At 41.6% G+C, this 21,572-nt stretch overlaps 1 protein-coding gene across 2 annotated transcripts in view; it reads right to left on the minus strand.

Annotated features, from left to right (window-relative positions):
• Positions 1 to 17,928, minus strand: part of mast2 (microtubule associated serine/threonine kinase 2) — a 484,826-nt gene extending 466,898 nt beyond the window's left edge. For both annotated transcript variants that reach the window (XM_051932694.1, XM_051932693.1), the window contains exon 1: positions 17,306 to 17,928. In XM_051932694.1, coding sequence (XP_051788654.1) covers positions 17,306 to 17,368 — 63 coding nt within the window. In that variant the 5' untranslated portion in view covers positions 17,369 to 17,928. The remainder of the gene's footprint in view (positions 1 to 17,305) is intronic.
• Between the last annotated feature and the right edge of the window lie 3,644 nt (positions 17,929 to 21,572).

Consider the following 21,572-nt stretch of genomic DNA (forward strand, 5'->3'; position numbering starts at 1 on the left):
AATACTTTTGTTATCAGCTACTTGTGCACTAGAATGAAAGTTTTATTATAAAACTGCCCAAAAGCCAATCTTTAAGATTTACTGATGAATTCTCACAAGGAAGGGCATTCTTCAACCACTGTCTGTTATGTTACACTCAGGGTTTCCTCTCTCGCTTATGGTATAATTCTGTTAATGTTGAATTGTTTTTATTTTCATGTGTTTTTGTTTTTTAATGTAATTGTTGTTAATATTGCTTTATTTAAATATTTTATATTGTCAATATAATATGGGCTTTTAAGCTATATCCGTTGTGTTCAATGAGTGGAACCCCAAGAGGCAGGGCCACCATGAAGTAACTACTAAGGGACCACCTTCTGCCTTTATAGTCTGGTGGAGGAGAGGAGTCCCTCAGAGGTTTACTTTTGTGTACAATATTTGTAGTTTTTTTTAAATCAGGAGATAAATACTCTTACTATAGTTCACTGGAGTAGCTTAGTCTTGAACATGTTACACACACTTGCCAATGAGTAAAACATTTGTGCTGCAGATTAATTCCTGCCTTTCCTAGTCACTGACTTTCTCTTTTGTTGATCATCTGTGCAAAACACACTTTTCCAGGAATTGAAATAGGTTATCAGTAAAAACAATGGGAACTCTTGAGTATTTATGTCCGCCTTCCTTGTACCCTACACTTGCTGGGATAGGTCCCGGCTTCTCTGAAACCCTGCCTAGGATAAAGCAGATTTAGAAACTGGATGGATGGATTACTGCAATTAGTAGGAAAGGAAAAGTTGTTAGGGAAAAATTATTAATCCCTGATCCTTCTTTTTGATCCACACTTCTATTCCTCAATAGAATACAGAAGCACCCAGGACTTCTTAAAGTATATAAGAAATTTATTTAACAAAGAATAGGGGGCTCCGCCCCCTGCTCGCTTCGCTCACCCTCCCCCAGGTTTGGTTAACCGGATATACAATTTTAAGAGATTGTTATTTTCATGGGAATTGTTACCTATGAGTTATTTTCACTTTTACTTTAAAACTTAAATTAAAACAATATTTGGAATTAACTTTTCTTCAAGATCGCATTGCATTTTGATTCCGTGTTTGGACTTACGTCGTGACAACGCAACGTATAACTGCCCGTGAGTGAATATCGTTTCTCTCTCTAATAAATAAAATTACTTTTTTGAATGTTTGTCCATTTTCTTTCTTCTTCGCTTAGTCGACATGTCATTTAGAACGTATAAAATTATTGTCTTGATAAAATTTATAAGAGCTGGGAGCACAGGAAGTGTGCCTGCAAAAAGCATTCACACGACTGAGGTTAGATGACCGTGGTCTTGTTTGAAAGTAGTTGTAAAAATAGTTGTAAGTAGGGTGTGACTTGAAAGAATCTCATATTAAAAGTCTCCATCTCACGGGACTTTATACCGTGCCAAAGTTTTTGGAATCTTTAAATTCTCGCTGGCAACACGAACTAGACGATCTACAAGTCTCCGACTTAAAGTTTAAATCTGAACAATATATTCGATCTCTTTTCACTGTTCCGTTATTTCACCGAGTAATAATTTCCGTTTGTTGGTGCTAATGCGATCTTTACTATCCTTTTTTTGAGACTTTCGAATTTTCGTACTTCCATTTTCTCTAACCTCCTCTGCATGGGTATCACATCAACGTTTTTGGAATCTTTTAATTCTCACAGATACGCCACTCCATTGGGAAGAAACACTACTTTTTTTCCCCTCTTGGCAACATGAATTAGACAATCTACAAGTCTCTGAATTAAAGTTTAAATCTGAACAATATATTCAATCTCTTTTCACTGTTCCGTTATTTCACCGTGTAATAATTTCTGTTTGTTTGCGCTAATGCGATCTTTACTATCCTTTTTTTGAGACTTTCAAATTTCGTACTTCCATTATCTCTAACCTGCTCTGCATGTGTACCGCACTAATGTTTTTGAATTCCTTACGACTTTCTACTATATCTTCTACTCTTTCTCTTTTAATTCCAGCCCTGGGCATGGACTCATCTCACTGGACGTATAAGTATCTCTCCAAGAAAATCACGTCTCGTCTCCTTCCAAGATTTATTTTTATAATAGAGAGATATCTCAGGAGCTTACCATAAGATATGCTGACAAATCTTTGTGAAGACAAAGCTTTTATATGCATGAATGTACAAGAGCATCTTTAGCATACAGCTTTTAATATGCAAATCTTTAGGCAGGCACATTTACTTAAAAGGTAAAGAAGGATGATCTAAACATGATTAATGGAATATATTCATAGTGCTGAGATTCAAGGTCAGAGGCTGCTTACTAGTGAATTGTCTGTATACTTTAACCAGTTAGACAAAAGTCTGTATAAAGCACCTTTGTTATATTGGTAATCTTATGGTACTCAATCAAGAATAACTTTAGTCCAGCTGCATACGTTTGGGACAATACTTGCTTATTTAAATTATATTCAATGACTTTGTGAGCCTAAGAGTCCAAAATGCTGAAGGGTTATTAAAAAGAGTTTCTCCAACAGAATATATGTATTTATACAAGCTAAGCTCAAATCGAGAATCAAGAAAACAAGCTCAGTGCATAAGGCCAAATTCGAATTCTGGGAATATAGCAAGACAGGCAAAAAACAGAATATGCACGAAAACTGAGCCAAAACCTAAGCCAAAAAACTAATATAAATATATTAGTATTGGATCAGTACAACAATTTCGACTTTGCAATCGATAATAATTCTGCCTCTGTTATATGCAAAATATATCTGTATATACCATCCATCCATCCATTTTCCAACCCGCTGAATCCGAACACAGGGTCACGGGGGTCTGCTGGAGCCAATCCCAGCCAACACAGGGCACAAGGCAGGGAACCAATCCTGGGCAGGGTGCCAACCCACCGCAGGACACACACAAACACACCCACACACCAAGCACACACTAGAGCCAATTTAGAATCACCAATCCACCTAACCTGCATGTCTTTGGACTGTGGGAGGAAACCCACGCAGACACGGGGAGAACATGCAAACTCCACGCAGGGAGGACCCGGGAAGCGAACCCAGGTCCCCAGATCTCCCAACTGCGAGACAGCAGCGCTACCCACTGCGCCACCGTGCCGCCCTATCTGTATATACACACATATAAAAATACAGATAAATAGAAAGATAGATTCACGCTTGTGCATAAGAGGGTCACCTTCCAGGCTTGTTAGAGGTAAGCACAACCACTCTGGGACATGAGGGGGTGTTGTCGCTAATGATATTATTTCTTTTTCCGCCCACACCTTGGAGAAGATGACCAATGAGGGCAACCGACTCTGTCCCTTTTTAGTCTGATGACTCCAAGACTGAGAAGATCCAGGAAGGGGACTTCACATTAGAAAAAGAGCAGGCCACCGGACAGAGCTCCCACCTAATTTGACTGCTCTACTAAGTAACCCTACCCTGTTCCTGAGGTTTTACACCCCCCTTAGTGGTGTTTTATTGCCGCATATATTAAAAGGAGCGACCTGGCTGGCACCCGAAAATTTCATTTTTGGACTGCTGTGTTCCCTCTGTAAATGTCACTATATTTTACACACACAGATACATAATATAAAAATATGTACACTATATTTATATTATGTAAATAAATTATATACACATTGTGTATGTTATATAATGCACATATACTTAAATAAACACACAAGTTATATATGTATATATAGGCAGAAAAGTTGCACTATAAAGTGTTTCAACTCCTTAACACTGCTGTTCACGCTGCTGAGAATGGTGAGTAGTATTTTTGTAAGTCCAAGGACTACCATATGTTAAAAAGAGGTAGAGAAAGAAAAACTGAAAGAAAAACAGAGAAGCATACAAAAAATGCACAACAACATGTTTAAAAACACTTTTGTAAATGAGATGTAGTTGTAGTTTACCTGCAATAAAAACTAAAAACGTACTCAATAGTACACCTTCAGTTTCAAGTCTCAAAAAATGTAAAATACATAAGCATAACAGTAACTTAGATTTCATCTTTTGCAGTTTATGTAACTATAATAAATATAAAGTATAACAACATTCACTGGCCAAAAGTGACCAAAGTAAGTAAAATGGTAAAATACAAATAACTTTGAGACTGATAAAAAACCAAACGAATATGCAGAAAGTAAAAATGGATTGTATAAATAAAATCAGGAACAGAACCTTTCTTTACTTTTAAGGTTGATATGGATTATCACAAAATCTATGTCAAGAAACATGAGGCTTGGCAAATAACACTGTAAAAATACAGCAGATTAAGACAATAATATTTATTACTTACTAACTGTAGAGTCTGCCCTGGTAGAAAAGAAACCTGACCCTGACCTAAAACCTTATAATTATAATAATGACAAACTTGGGGATCAGCTCCCCTTTTCAACGTGGTTTTTTCACACCAAACAGCTGGATATCGAACTGTGAAAGTTTGTAAAATATTAACAAATTCATATGTCCTCTGCCTAACACAGTTGATTCTTCACTACCTAACCAGCTGAACAAATTCCAGTGCAATTTTGATAGGCACTCCAGCATACCACAGGGCTACATTTACAGTCATGTGCCCCCTGACCTCTTCCACTTTCACTTCCACTGCTCCTCCTTCACACCATTTCTGTCCATCAGCTACTTTTGTCTTTTTCCCCCGAGACAGAAGTGCCACAAGGCAGTGTCCATTCTAAAAGACCGCAGACAGTCTATTTTTTTTGTGTGTTTTTCAATTGATTTTATTAACAAGTAAGTAACATTCCATACAATCACGTCAAACTTAATAAGACTAAATTCAATTCAGCCCCCACCCAAGACTACTGACAATCTAGCACCTGTGTTTACGGACAGCTTTAATTAGTCCTTGACGCAATGGAGCACAACTGTCAGTTTTAAGGTATTTGCACTTTTTCCAGTCTTCAATCAGCACAAAAGGTACTGCCTTAATGATTACAGAAAAGTGGTATTTACAGTCACAATAATGAAATAATGCGATTATCTGAGTTTAAGTATCTCAGGTCTGCTGCTAATTATCTACTCTGCCCCCTTCAGTTTGGTGACTATGCCAAGTGGTAAATAGAAGACATAGAAAATATGGTTCAAAACAACATCCTGCAGTATTTAGACTCCCCTCGCACTTACAAAACATTTCTCTGTGTGGCTTTCATGTCATTTAACACAATTACAGCAGCATTCCACCACAATAACTTGCATTAGATATTTTTTGTCTAAGGTTTTGGAAAAGGTTGTTTTGGTTCAGCTTCAGGATCACCTCAAAAATTCAATCTGTTTGAAACATTTCAATCTGGTTTCCGAACTTCTCACAGTACAGAGACAGCCCTGGTCAGAGTCACCAATGACCTCCTGATGGCTGCTGACCAGGGCTCTCCATCACTCCTTATCCTCCTGGACCTCACAGCTGCATTTGATATGGTAGATCATAATATTCTCCTTCATCATCTTCACTATATAATTGGACTTTCTGGCATTGCTTTGGAGTGGTTCGAGTCCTGTCTTACAGATAGGGCTGAGTATGTGGCCTTGGGTGATGCTAAATCTCATACTCACACCGTCACCTGTGGGGTCCCACAAGGATCAGTCCTTGGGCCGACCCTCTTTAATAACTACCATATTTATGTGTGGACCACGCACACATTTTTTCCCGAAAATTAGCATTAGAAAATCAGGTGCACGTCATACACGAGGAAATTTTTTTCTGTAATGTTTACTTCTTCTGCTTGGACTCGCTCTTTCGTCATGCAACAAAAACAGAAGTGCATTTCGCGGAAAACATGCCCTAAACGCTTCCTATACAATCACAACGCGCGTCGTACACGGGGCAAATTTTTTTCGCAATTCTCTTTGTAAAAATTAGGGTGCGCGTCTTACACGAGTAAATACGGTATATGCTACCCCTGGGTCACATCATCCGCAAGTATGGAGTTCCATTCCATTGCTATGCCGATGATACGCAGCTCTATGTGAGACTGGATTCGACTTCTCTTACCCTCCATCAACTCTTTCCTCTTGCTTGGATGAGATTGAGGCCTGGAAGTCCAAGAACTTCCTCAAGCTGAACAGCACCAAAACTGAAGCTCTTTTAATTGGCACCCACCCACCCCCCCCCATCAACTTCGTTCCTCTGTAAATTGTATTTCCTCATCTGACCGTACCATTACCCTCTCCCCTTCTGTTATACATCTGGGTGTCAAGTTAGACTCCCATCTGTCATTTGATACACATGTCCATCACCTTTGTAAAATTGCATTCCTTTATCTCCGAAACATAGCCAAACTCCATCCCTACCTCTCCCTCTGTGATGCTGAAAAGCTGGTTCATGCCTTTGTCTCATCCAGGCTGGACTATTGTAATGCACTTCTCATCGGGATACCCAACAAGAGCCTTCAAAAGCTCTAACAAATTCAAAATAGTACTGCAAGAATCCTGATGAGGGTGCAGAAATATGAACACATTTTACCAATCCTTCGGTCACTTCATTGGCTCCCTATCCATCTCTGTATCGAATACAAACTCTGTTTGTTTACTCACCAGTGTATCCATGGAAATGCTCCACAATATCTTAAGGAACTCCTTAAACTACAATCCACTGCAAGAATCCTCTGTTTTGCAAATCCCCACCGCCTTTGCCCCCCTGTGACCAAACTTCATACAATGGGTGACCGAGCCTTTGCAGCCGCTGCTACACGGCTCTGGAATGGCCTACTAGAGAGTCTGAGAACACAGCAGATTGTGGGCTGTTTTAATAAACAGCTAAAGACTTTTCTATTTAGGAAAGTTTATTAACAAGAATGCTATAATTATCCATCCATTATCCAACCCGCTATATTCTAATTACAGGGTCACAGGGGTCTGCTGGAGCCAATCCCAGCCAACACAGGGCGCAAGGCAGGAAACAAACCTTGGGCAGGGCGCCAGCCCACACATCAAGCACACAAAAGGGACATTTTAGAATCACCAATGCACCTAACCTGCATGTCTTTGGACTGTGGGAGGAAACCCACGCAGACACGGGGAGAACATGCAAACTCCACGCAGGGAATACCAGGAAAGCGAACCCAGGTCTCCTAACTGCGAGGCAGCAGCACTACCCACTGCACCACTGTGCTGCCCATGCTATAATTATTGTTGTTTTATCTGTTTTTATCTTGCTTTGCCTTTGTTTAAACTTTTTATGTAACACTTTGAGATTTACTGCTAATGTAAAGTGCCCTATAAATAAAATGCATTATTATTATTATTATTATTAGACCTTAAACAATTCTGCACATCTCTATATTTCAGAGAAACAGATGCTGAGAAATGCAGCTGGGCAGAAATCATCTGGGTTTCCTAACAGTGACCATTATTCATCCTAGAGGTATGTTCCATCTCCACTTCTTCTCTTCCAATGTGCTAATAACTGAACCTCCAGTGACCAATCTGTTAAACTGTTGAAGTCCGCTGATGACACCATTCCTAGAGCATTAACTCAGAACAAAACTAAGTGTTGTGTCATAATATGGCCGTGCTGATAGGCTGTTTATGTTACTCAAATAACTAACAAATTAAAAGACTGATGGCTAACAATGACATTGATCTTGTCAGATGGAGGCTAAAGGATGCTGCCGCAGTCAATTTAAATTCATTCTTCTTAAAAACAGTGCATATTTTTATCTTAACAGTGCAAATGATCACTTTGCTATCAACAGTTGCCTATAAACTACATAAAAGTATAAGGTACTTTTTTTCCATTTAAACAAACAGTGCAATTTTTTTATTTAAGAAAATACTTCTCTGGGAATAGTTGCCTTAAAATAGCAAATAAATACAAATGCAACAAGTTGTAACTGCTTACAAAACTGAATTAAACCACACATAGAATAAGACAACAAAGGAGAGAGACATGCAGAGGTCCTCGCCGAAACTACGTGGTCCTCTGGAGGAAACAACAGGTGCAGCTGATTATCACCAAGATAGCACTGATAAAGGACTGGATGATAAAATATGACAGTCCAGGGTGGCTCCGTGTCCTTTGAGAGCACTTGAACCCAGAACCACCAATAACATGTCCAAGAATGAGCCGGGCAAATGAGGACACACACAGCCAATAGGTGGCACACCGTGCTCCAATGCTTTTATTCAGTCCAACGATAAAGTGCAATGCAGTCAGTAAATAACATCAATAAATAACTTGTAAAAACATGTGCTCTTCTGTGAATTAAAAAGACAATGGATAAATAATCCAAATGATAAAAACAAGAATAAATCATTGCAGCCATTGGAGCCTTTCTTTCTATCTCCCTCTGAAGCCCATCTTCTCTAATTGATCTCCCCAGACTCACCCTACAGGTCTCTCAAGAATCTGCCAGACCGTTCTGAGCCGGATTATCTTCCGTCTGCCACCACGCCCACCTCGGCGTCTACGAGATTCCATGGGAGGGACACCTCCATCATACTCAGCCCCTCCACCATTATCAGCAGGGAACGATCCCCCCTCAACCACTCTGCCTCCTTTCCATCACAATGTCTCCAACAACCCTAATGATGCCCATTCACAGTTCCCTCCATCTCTTTTGTTCTGATCTTACTCTTTTTCCTGTTCAAACTTCTTTAAACCCTTTTCAAGGATTGCGGGTGTGGTGGTGCGGATTACACGGAGCACAAATAAGACAACTGACTGGACCACTTGTGTCTGCACGTAGATGCACGCTCAGCCTGTTGACCCCAATTCACATCCCGGAGTCTATCCGCCACACTACTGCACACACACCTACACCCTGCATAAGCATGAGTGTATATTTGCTTATTTGGAATGACACTATCAGAATGGAACTCCTTGACTCCTGCATAGGTCAAGTGAAGAGGTGTAGAGAGAGAGAGAGAGAGAGAGAGAGAGAGAGACAGAGAGAGAGAGAAGAGGAGTCGACCCAGGGATGATCCTTGGGGAACCATTGTGCCTGCCTAGGATACCCTAACACACCTACTCACAAGGACACACGGTGGGATCTGCCCAAGATGTAGGACTCAAAACACCTAACAGCAATCCCTGTGATGTAGAGGTCAGAGAGGATGTAAATGAGAATTGAATGGGCAACTATCTCAAAGGCAGAGGAGAGATCTAGAAGGACGAGCACAAATGACATGTCGTTAGGTCTTGCCCGCCCTATTGTGTTCACAACAGTACTTAAAGCAGTCTCTCAGGAATGGCCCCTCTTAAAGCCTTCTCCAAAAACAATAAATGGTGACAATCAAGAATATGATGTACACATCACTTCTCTTAAAAATTAACATTCATCAGGAATAATCCTGTTATGAGATACAATGCAGAACTCATCTTTAGAACTGTGCCATCTTCTTCAACAAAGTAGTAGACCAGGGGTGTCCAAGTCCAGTCATGGTGGGCTGCAGGTTTTCATTCTAACCAACTTCTTAATTAGTGAGCCATTTTTGCTGCTGATAATCTTAACTTTTGCCTTAGTTTTAATTGACAGGACTCAGACCCTTTAGTTGTTTTTCTTAATGAGCAGCCAAACAATAATGAGACACAAAACAAGAACAGCTTGCCTGTGCCCACCATCACACAATATCTGAAAATAAAGAAAGGTGAAGGTCTTGGTCATGTTGGTCTGCTCAAGTCACCAAAACATCTTGACGGTGGTCTTAGAAAAAACAGACAAATTAACATTCTGTTGTGGCACAAAGAGAGCAGCAACAAGTCCTGATATTTAATAACGGCTTTAATTAGCAGCAAGAATTGGCTTCTCATTATGAAACTGGTGTCACGCACGCGCGCTTAGGGGGCTGCGGAAAGACCCGATGAGCAGCGTACAACAGTCTGCCAGGGGATGGTGACGGGGCACTAACCTTTCTTTCTCTTGTTCCCGCAGAAAGCCATACGCAACGCCGCCTTAAGCGCTCTCAGGACGCCATTACTCCACCCATAGCAACTACTGTAAAGGAATGATTATCTTTTGTTGGATGCATGTCAGAGTATCTGACCGCTTTATTTTGCAATTTTGACAGTATACGGGGCCGGAAACCCCAAACCTTTATGCTTGTTTTGTCTCTTTATTACACTGGTTGGAGTGAAATTGGCTGGAGTTTGATGTTTTAATTTAGCAGGTCATGTGTTGGCTCGTTTCACATCTCATTTTTGTTTGGCTGCCATTTAATGAAGAAACGAATCAATTCAGGGGACTGAATCCTTAAAAATAGGGCTATCAAAATGAGGAAAAATGAGTTAATTAGCAGTGAAAACTGCTCACTGATTAGGAAAAGGGTTAGAATGAAAACCTGCAGCCACTGCGGCCCTCCAGGAGTGGAGTTGGAATCCCCTGTAGTAGACCATCCAACAGAATTGCAGTTAGCAATGTGACAAACAATCTTCATCCAAAACAATAATGATTGCACTGAGTCTAAGAGAGTTACCATCAATGCTGCCGACTAAAACAAAATGGAGTGTTACACAGCTATGAACCCACAGAATAACTAAATTGGCTGAGCCGTACATGCTCTGGCCAAATGTACATTCAGCAGATCAGGAGACAAACCTGGATCTCCATAGACCATAGGATTATCTGAATTTACTGTCTTAATCTTCTTTATTTATTTATCTGGTTTGTACAATGCTATATACTGCATACCCTGCCGTTCTATCTTAAACTCTGTGAAGTGCCTTGAGCATGGGAAAGGCGCTATATAAATAAAATATATTATTATTATTATTTATTATTAATAATAATAATAATAATTCATTACATTTATATAGCGCTTTTCCCAGTACTCTAAGCGCTATCCACACAGGGAGGAACCGGGAAGCGAACCCACAATCTTCCACAGTCTCCTTACTGCAAAGCAGCAGCACTACCACTGCGCCACCTGTGAGAATGTTATTATTATTATAAACAGTTTGGTAAATGTAAGGCCAATAACCTCTGTGGCAAATCAACACAGATGAGACAAATACTCGACAGAATTAACTTTTCCCAACTCAGACCACAGGGCAAAAAGAGTGCCAGTGTGGAGAACCAAAACAGCGGTGGTGCCGTATATTAGAGCCTTCCAAAATTCATGGGCACAAGGGGACTTTTTCTCTATTTTTACAAACAAAAGAATATGTGCTATGAACCATACTGAAGTTCTTGAAAAAACCAGCCACTTGGCCCAATAAAGTATCTGGAGCCAACCAACTCGAAGAAGCCCAAGAGTGGCAACCCCCTAAATGAAATTACATAATTAAAGTGAGTAATGGCAAAGTCTCATCCTCATGTGACGAGATCAGCAAGCACAGTACTCAAGTTTGACATCCCCCCTTTGACTAGAAGTTATGCGATGAGAATGCAGGCTTACACCAAATGCTGGCAAATACTGTAAACAAGGTGACTTCTTGGTACTGTGATGGACGGCCGGCGTTTCAGTCTGGCCGGGACGTCCCTCAACAAAGAAAAGGAGGAAAAGCAGCCTTTTCAGGGCACTGCATCCCCCAGGACGCTAAATGGCAGCTCCCCTGGACGGAAATTGTTCCCCGGATTCCCTCAGGGCATCATGGGACATGGAGTCCGTTTCATCAGCCCTGTTGGATGCCGTGGGTGCCACCTGGGGGCGTTCACCAAGAACCGGAAGTACTTCAGAGTCACGAGGACGGAAGCCGCAGTACTTCCGGGATACTTGAAGGATGATGTGGCGTTTGACCCGGAGAAGGAACAATTCCGGGTCATGGACTATATAAAGGAATGTGGGAAACCCTGCAGATTGAGCCGGAGTTGGGTGGGAGTGTGACGGAGCTTCTGGGTGTGGAGGATTGATTTGTATTATTGATTATTGCTTTATTATTGGAAGAATTGTGGAGTGTGTGGTGCTTTGTGCACATTATTGAAGAAAAATATCATTAAAGAATCTTGTTGGTGCTTTTAATGTGTGTCCTGGACGTCTGTCTGGTGGAGTCAATGGGGCAACAGCGACCCCTAGCATCCACAGTACTCTGACACATTGTGACATTTCCATCCATCCATTTGCCAACCTGCTGAATCCGAACACAGGGTCACGGGGGTCTGCTGGAGCCAATCCCAGCCTGCACAGGGCGTAAGGCAGGAACCAATCCCAGGCAGGGCGCCAACCCACCGCAGGACACACACACATACGCACACACACACACCAAGCACACACTAGGGCCAATTTAGAATCGCCAATCCACCTAACCTGCATGTCTTTGGACTGTGGGAGGAAACCCATGCAGACATGGGGAGAACATACAAACTCCACGCAGGGAGGACCTGGGAAGCAAACCCAGGTCTCCTTACTGCGAGGCAGCAGCGCTACCCACTGCGCCACCGTGCCGCCCTTGCGACATTTCATGTGTCCTTACTTCTTTTCTACACTATGTAAAGTCTTTGAAGAACTGTCACTTTTTCATTGTCATTTACCTTTTTACTTTCTCATATACAAAGTATAGGGAAAGCATCGTAATTGTCCAAAAATTTGATGTCAAGATTTTGATGAATCTCAACGTTTTAGACCTCCCTGACTTTCTTGTATACGATGTATATATAGGGAAAGTATCGTAATTGTCCAAAAATTTGATGTCGAGATTTTGATGAATCTCGATGTTTTAGACCTCCCTGAGTCGGAAAATACCATTTTTGGAATTATGTCTGTGTGTCTGTATGTAAACACGTTAACTTGAGTTCGCTTTCACTTTGGTCAATCAAATTTTGCATACAAGTTTTAAGTACAAAACGTAGATTTCTATTAACTTTGAGCTATTTCTGCTAACTGGAAGTTGTACTTTACCTTTTATTTATGCAGCTGCAGAGTCCTATTTATTCAACTTTACTTTTATAATAATTGTTCAATATATCATTAATTTGATTTGATTTGTTGTTGATAGTTCTTTAGATAGATAGATAGATAGATAGATAGATACTTTATTAATCCATCCATCCATCCATTGTCCAACCCGCTGAATCCGAACACAGGGTCACAGGGGTCTGCTGGAGCCAAACCCAGCCAACACAGGGCACAAGGCAGGAACCAATCCCAGGCAGGGTGCCAACCCATCGCAGGACACACACAAACACACCAAGCACACACTAGAGCCAATTTAGAATCGCCAATCCACCTAACCAGCATGTCTTTGGACTGTGGGAGGAAACCCACGCAGACACGGGGAGAACATGCAAACTCCACGCAGGGAGGGCCCGGGAAGCGAACCCGGGTCCCCAGGTCTCTCAACTGCGAGGCAGCAGCGCTACCCACTGCGCCACCGTGCCGCCCCTACTTTATTAATCCCAAGGGGAAATTCACATTTAATTCACTTTAATGTACATAATATAAAAATATAATCATTTGTCTTGCGGTTTACTCCTTAAATATCCATCCCCATATCGGAGTATACAAGAAAGTCAAGGGGAGACCACTCCCAGTTTTTTACTTTAATTTTTTGTGAACCCTATTGCAACATTACTGTGACATCGTCCTGCCCCTGGATCTCCTTTAATGAACTGATCGACTTACTGTGAGCTCAAGGTACAAATGCAGTGAGACCCCAAGCACTTGATTCCAGGGCTTCAGTCCTTCAGTGGTAATACAAAAAGGGCTACCAAGTCAACAAGCTCAGCCAGGCTCGACTGGATGCCACACAGCTTAAGTTCTGTTTGGCAAACACCCTGCACAATGCCCTTAGGCCAAACTTGGAAATGACGCATGCCGTTCTGTTTTTTTTGAATTAATTAAAAAGGCAAGACACGAAACAGTGCAGTGCTTTCTGAGAGGTGTGTGTTTTTTTTGTCTTTTAACTCAAGGGGATCCTTTTCACACTGTCAAAGCACATCTGCAGATGTTAGCAGACTCTGCTACAATGCCCTCAGACAGACAAAAAAAAAAAAAAGTAGGGAGTCAGAGGGAAGGATGGCACAAGCTGGCAAATGCATAAGGTGAAGTCTGACACCCTAGACTTGGAGGGAAAGCGGGGAGGGGGGCCTGGACCGACACTGGAGGCACAGGTGTTTCTCACTAAATGGTAAATGGAAAGTTCTTAAAAAAAGCATTCAATAAACTTGCAACCTTTGCCTCATTCGCTTTTATGCATCTGACTGCAACTGTACGTGTTTTTTTTTAGCAGAATAGAGGTGTGGGAATGTATGCAGCGGATATCAGAAATGTCGCAGTGGGTGCTCCTGCTTGCCAGCATGCGTTTCAGAGAAAGAGAGACATACAGCAAGCAACACGGCAACACAATTTTATGTGAGGCACAAAGGCAGAGTCCTGAATAAATCAGACAGCCTTCGGTTTTTTATTCTATTGTTTGTTCTCAGATTCAGATTTATCCTGAAAATGAGGCAGTTGATGTGTACTGTATAGTGATACTCTACAACATATGGAAAGCATCCATCTCCACAGAATTCCCCACATATCCCAGACAATCCTCACTCAATAAATAAATGTGCTTAAGTGTCCATTTAAACTGCAATGTTAATCATCTACATATATACAAAACACAATGGAGCAAAAGTAGTCAGATCAGAAAAATGGCAAATTCCTGCTGAACCAAACCAGCTTTCAGCTTGACACTGAGGTATGGAAGCAATTCTGTATGCCTAGTCGGTCTTATTAATCAACTCAAAGCAAGCAACTCTGCTTTCAGTTTAGATGAACTGATACACTGGCAGACAATGAAACAGACAGACAGAGGCTGCAGGAAATAAAAATGGGTAAGGAGAGGCCAAGTAGCAGGAATGGGAGAACAAACAAGTCAAAAAGACAAGAGGCATTTGTAGCAGAAAGAAATGTACAGATAGACCGCCACTGAATAGAATAATCAAGATGCCTGGATAACTTGACAGGAATTTCACTAATGGGCAGAAAGAGTGCTTTACAACCAGATAGTCTGGAATGAATTAAAGTATTGAGAAACAGAATGTCAGATATAACAGAAAGCATACTGAGCTATGGATAGATGGACCAATCAAGGTGGCACATGGGTAAGCCAAAGCAACACTGCACAATATATAGCCACCAACAACAAATGAACTGCCATAATCATGGTCAGGTAGAGGAACCAAAAGCAAGAGAAAACTGACAAATGCACGGACAGGTGAAGTGAGAAAATGGATGGATACATGGAAAGACCAGAAGGAGCAAAGACGTGAGGAGATCAAGTACAGTAGTTATTAGAGATGCAGACGAACAGGATTCCTGGTATAAGCGAAGAGATTATTATGAGTATCATGTTCACAAATATAATTATACAGAGTTTACATTTACTTTTATTTATTTGGCTGACACCATCATCCAAGGCAACCTAAAACATTTGAGATGCAATCGGTTACATTTCTTCTTTTTCCAGTTGGAGCACAGGCAGGTAATGTGACTTGTTCATGGTCACACAGTGTCAGTAATCGGATTTGAACCCTTACGTCTCACAGGATTCAACTCCCAACCTCAGGTAGTGGATTCACAACCTTAACCACTGCACCACACTGCCTTTCTGCACTGCCTGCAAAGTTATGCTTGATGGTTTCCTCCTACAGTCCAAAGGCATGCAAGTTAATTGGATTGGTGATGCTAAATTGGCCTTAGACAGGGTGTGTGTGTCTGTGTCTTCACCCTGTGATGGACTTGTGCCCTGCCCAGGAATTATTGAGCCCCATGCTTTCCCACAACCCTGCTCATGATAAAGTGGGTTTCAAAGATGAATGGATTGGATGGCTAAGTTTTTGTTCACTGTGTTTCTATCTATCTAATGTAATGTCTTGGTCTCTCTGTAAAAACTTACTCACAAACCAAATTCACCTAAAAAGGGACCATAGACGTAAATTGAATTGAACAGAATAGGATGTGGGCAGAGGAGACAGAGCAGACTATCCACATCACTGAAGATGGTCAGTCGGTCAGTCAGTCAGTCATTACCCAACCCGCTATATCCTAACACAGGGTCACGGGGGGTCTGCTGGAGCCAATCCCAGCCAGCACAGGACACAAGGCAGGAACAAATCCCCAGGCAGGGCACCAGCCCACCGCAGGGCGCACACACACACCCACACACTAGGATCAATTTAGGACTGCCAATGCACCTAACCTGAATGTCTTTGGACTGTGGGAGGAAACCCATGCAGACACGGGGAGAACATGAAAACTCCACGCAGGGAGGACCCGGAAAGCAAACCCACGTCTACTTACTGCGAGGCAGCAGCCCTACTACTGCGCCACACTGCTGAAGATGGTGAAAGTCAAAAATACCTAAAGACACGCAAAGATGAAAATGCATGGAAGTTAAGATGGACACAAATGTAGTGAGAAAAAGTGTGGACAAAGTGCAGAGACAGCAGATGAGGTGATGTGAACTGAAGAACAGACAGAGGTTATAGAGAGAAGGCCAAGTTTTCAATCTAAATTGATATAATGAGATGAGTTGACAAAGTTACACAGAAATAAGAAAGGGTGGAAAACGCTGAGATGAGCAAAGGTCTTTATAATTGCACTCTTCTGCAGTGTTTTATAACATATGCTGTTTAATTTATATTATTTGATTGTGATTTTTTTTCTGTTATCAGCAGCTCTAATTATACCAAGTTAAATTCTTGTACATTAAGTACTGGCAAATAAAAGTGATTCTGAATGCAATACTGGCTGAGGCGCCAGTCACTGTGAGCCCATACATTTTTAAGGATGCAATTTGGAGAAAAGGAAATCGAAAGTGACAGAGGGACAATTAAAAAAAAGAACAGCAAGGTCATAAAATAGTGAGAGAGCTTAATGAATTAAGTAAAAGATGCTAAAACAGTGTACACATGAAGTAACAGGGTGAGACATTTACAAACACGGCAATACATAGAGATCAGTAAAGGTGTGCAGACTTTGAAAGATTTGATAATTGATGAACAAACATATGTATAGAATGTAATTTGGAAAGGCAGGATATATTAATAAGGGCAACGAAGAATGGAAGGAGGTGTGGGGAGGTCAAAATAGACACACAAACTATGCAAGAGTGACAGTGAGGAATTTCCAAACATATGGTAAAACAGGTTCCCAAACTGTAGTGGACACAAGAACTCAGATGACTCAAAGGCCACAGAGACAGTCAGACGGAGCAGTGACAGTCTTGAGCATATGGAGAGATGGACAAGATGCATTGGGCATAATGACTTAAAAGCTACAAGCACGAACAATGAAGGAAAGGACCAGATTGCAAGATATCATGATTCGAAGGAGGCAAGTCAGCAGACTGGTCAGATTTCAAGGTGTTACTATCAGAAATGCCCACCAGTGGCACAGACAGACGCGGCCCGAGCGCCAACCACTCACCAGCTCTCCTTGGCCCTTGTTGTCCCTGCTCGATTTCCTGTCGCCAGACTGCAGTGGGTTCATGTCGCCTCTAACTCGTCTCTCACAAATCCGAATCACAGCAGCTATTCTCCATCCCGTCTGGGATCGCCACGTCTGAGAGTTCGTTCACGTTCAGTTTCAGGTGCGAGCCGGCTGACCCGGGAGCGATGAGCCGGCGCTGGAGGTTGACAGGAGCGACGCTCCGCCTCCTGCGGCTTCTGCTTCTGCTCAATGGCTCAAAGCGCTAATTCAACGGAGATTCAAAGAATCTTCTCCCGTTCCCGCGTTGTCGTTCTCCCACCCGGCTTCCTTGTTCGCAAGAGCACTGCTCTCGTACCAGAGCGCGCATATTCCGCTTGTGCCCAGTCGCTGAAACGCCAGTCCCGTGGCACGCTGCCCACTGCTTCCTAATCCACTCTGAAAATGATTAAAATCAATGAATTCCTCCTTCTCTGTAGAATGAGAGAAACGTGTCACGTCGCAGGGTGCCTGTCAGAAAAGTCATCAACGTAAAACTCTCCTCCAGGAGCTTCCATTTACTCCAATGCTGTCGCCAGAGACTGGAGGGTAAAAAAGCGGCGTCTGCAGCAACGTCTTACCCGACTGACAAGAGATTGGGGGGGGGGGGGTGCTTCCTGGAACGAGTCTGACACCGCCCGCCACGCTGCGTTACGTTGCAACGAGTAATGCAAGCGTCCATTGGCCTGTACGGCACTGAGCCACGCAGGAGTCGTGACAGAGTATGCGCAGTAGTGAATTGACGTTGAACTATGCAACAAATTACGGCGGAGTGGGCGGGACGTGTTGGAAGTTTGCCCAATAACGATGCGTAAGGCCAAATTAACAAAAAAGTGGGCGAGGATAGGGCGTGGTCTTCGACATTGAAAGGCACGAAATTGGAGTAACGGGGCCCGCCACTTAAGAAGAAAGAAGAATCGGCTCGATGTAAGGATACCGATCTGAATTCTAACTAGAATAGATAGATAACTAGATAGGCACGATCCGCAACGCAAAATTAAGGCATGATGTATGCGATCTTTTGGAAAATACTGTGGGTGATCATATTCCTTAAAAAGTGTGTTGAATTTTTTAACTATACGTTAGCATGCTTGCTAAATTAATGAATAAATAAGCATTTAGCATAAAAATGTGGTCAGACCGTACACTAATTCTTCACTGACAAAGCTACAAAAACGGTGAAAATGCATTGATCATTGAATTGTAGACTACAGTATTTTATTTTGGTATTTTCTTATTTTACAAGATGACAAAAAGAGAACGAGAAACTATTACGATTAGGCAATGATATTAAAAAATAAATGACAATAAAACAAGGTAAGGTTAGATGGCCGGGAGGACAAAAAAAAATCAGGCTGGAGATAAAAAAAAAAGGGGTTATAGGGCCAAAAGTCATCCCAGACCCCACTAGGCATTCTATCTAACATTAATGTTCCTAAATTAAACCTCTTAGTTTTCATGCTTAACGTGATAGAATGTGATTAAGTTGGACTCGTGGACAACTGAGACCCCAATCCATCATCTCAAGGAGCTGCATGGTGCCTTGATCACCACAGAAGAACTGGAAATAACAGCAGAGAATAGTGGGGATTAGTACAGATTGCAAATCCCTGAAGAATATGATAATTCTATGGCCATATAGTCTACTACTACTACTGGAAAGTAGCTAAACAAAAAAGCCAAATTAAAAGAATGCGTTTTTAGCAGTTTTTGAAAATTATCCACAGTATGAGCCTGGCAAATGATAGATAGATAGATAGATAGATAGATAGATAGATAGATAGATAGATAGATAGATAGATAGATAGATAGATAGATAGATAGATAGATAGATAGATAGATAGATAGATAGATAGACTTTATTAATCCCAAGGGGAAATTCACATACTCCAGCAGCAGCATACTGATAAAGAAACAACATTAAATTACAGAGTGATAAAAATGCAGGGAAAACAGACAATAACTTTCTATAATGTTAATGTTTACCCCACCCCACCCCCAACCGGGTGGAATTGAAGAGTCACATAGTGTGGGGGAGGAACGATCTCCTCAGTCTGTCAGTGGAGCAGGACGGTGACTGCAGTCTGTCGCTGAAGCTGCTCCTCTGTCTGGAGATGATCCTGTTCAGTGGATGCGGTGGATTCTCCATGATTGACAGGAGTCTGCTCAGCGCCCGTCGCTCTGCCACAGATGTCAAACTGTCCAGCTCCATGCCAACAATAGAGCCTGCCTTCCTCACCAGTTTGTCCAGTCGTGAGGCGTTCTTCTTCTTTGTGCTGCCTCCCCAGCACACCACTGCGTAGAAGAGGGCGCTCGCCACAACCGTCTGATAGAACATCTGCACCATCTTATTGCAGATGTTGAAGGATGCCAGCCTTCTGAGGAAGCATAGTCAACTCTGTCCTCTCTTGCACAGAGCATCAGTATTGGCAGGTATAGGTAAAGTATTCCACATTTTAGGTGCATAACAGCAAAAGGCCGCCTCACCATTTCTTTTAAGTTTGCCTCTTGAAATTATATGCAGACCTCCATTCAAAGATTTAAGGTTACTATTTGGAGCGTAGGGGGACAGGCATTCTAAAATATTGAACGGAGCAGATTATTTAAGCTTTATAAACCATTACTAATATTTTAAAGTCAATTCTGAACGATACGGGTAACCAGTGTAACAATGCTAAAACTAATGTGATGTGCTCCAATTTTCTTTTTTCTAGTTAAGATTCTGGCTGCTGCATTCTGCACTAATTGCAAATGATTGATGTCTTTCTTTGGAAGTCCTTGTTAGCAGTGAATTACAGTAATCTAGTCCACTAAAAATAAATGTGTTAATTACTTTTTCAGTGTCTTGTAAAGTTAAAAGGTCTAACCTTTGCTCAATTCCCTAAGTGAAAGAATGCAGTCCCAGTAATCTGGTTAATGTGTGATTTACAAAACTCTGTATATGAGAAGGTATTTTTAACACTGTTTAAAAAAATTAAAGGTGCAAAAATAATGTATTTTAAAAAATGTCAAAATTGCCCTTTTACATTTGTGAATAAAATAATGGCAGTAAAGTCAAGTATGCTAGGCACCTTTTGTTCTCTGATGTGACCCTTATCTAATATTAGGTTAGGGCAAAATGATTATTAATTTGGGTCCTGATACATAAAGTAAGAGAACTAAAAGTAGGGAGTCATATAATTGGACATGAAAGCAATGTTTAAAAAACTCTGAATTAGCTTCAGCTGCCCTAATTCGGGGTGTTCATAAGAAATGTGATGATTACTTCTTAAGGTAGAGGTGCATGATAAACAAGAACAGTTGTGTCAGATATTTGAAATGTTAAAATATGTGCTTCAATTCAAGTGTTTAAAATCTAAATATTATGAATTGTAAGAGGAAAAAAATCAAAAATAACATATTTGTAATCACTGACCTTAAAATAGTCTACAATAATACCCCACATGAAATTTAAATTTTAACCTTTGTGAGATAAGAACGGGCATACCGGCCAGGCAGGAGCATGGGTTATTACCTGGAGGGGAGGCCCGAGAGGAACATTGGATTGATTGGCCAACTGGGCGGAAAGATAACTCTCTGCCCAGCCAGTATAAAATAATGGATGGACCAGCAGAAGCCAGAACTTGGGAGTGGTTCCATCCCCCATACGCTAGGTGGAAGTGGTCCTCATATGAGAACCCAGTTGGGACACCTGCAGGGGTGCTAAGGAAATGGAGTCCAGAAGTGCAGTTTTGTAGGGGTCCCTTGGGATTGGTAGAGGGCGCTGTCAGGGGAGGACCACCCTACTTTGTCTATGCCCCCAAAGTGTTTCCAAGAGGGGACAGAATGGCACCAGAAACATTTCCAGGTCAGGCATAAAAGGAAGCCTGCTGCCACACATGGACAAGTGAGAGTCGGGAGATGGCGGGCAAAACTCAGTTTTCTGCCTCACTCCGCCCTGTCTGTGAAACGCGGCCGCAGAGAGCTTAAACAACTTGGCACATCCATATAAAAACAACAAGGGATGAGCTTTCTTGAAGGCTTTTACTCGACGTACCTCGTTGTAAACTGAAATATATACAAAAGAAACATACAGGTATATACAACCAAAGACAATAAAGAATGATTTACATTAGCACTACTTAGCAGAGAGTATACATTAAACAATGAAGCATTAAAAGACACTTACAAGGTGAGTGATTTCCACGGTTGGATCAAGACAAAGAGACAGAGGTTCAGATTGCTGCGT

Source organism: Erpetoichthys calabaricus, chromosome 10, assembly GCF_900747795.2.
Source record: "Erpetoichthys calabaricus chromosome 10, fErpCal1.3, whole genome shotgun sequence".
Lineage (NCBI taxonomy): Eukaryota > Metazoa > Chordata > Cladistia > Polypteriformes > Polypteridae > Erpetoichthys > Erpetoichthys calabaricus.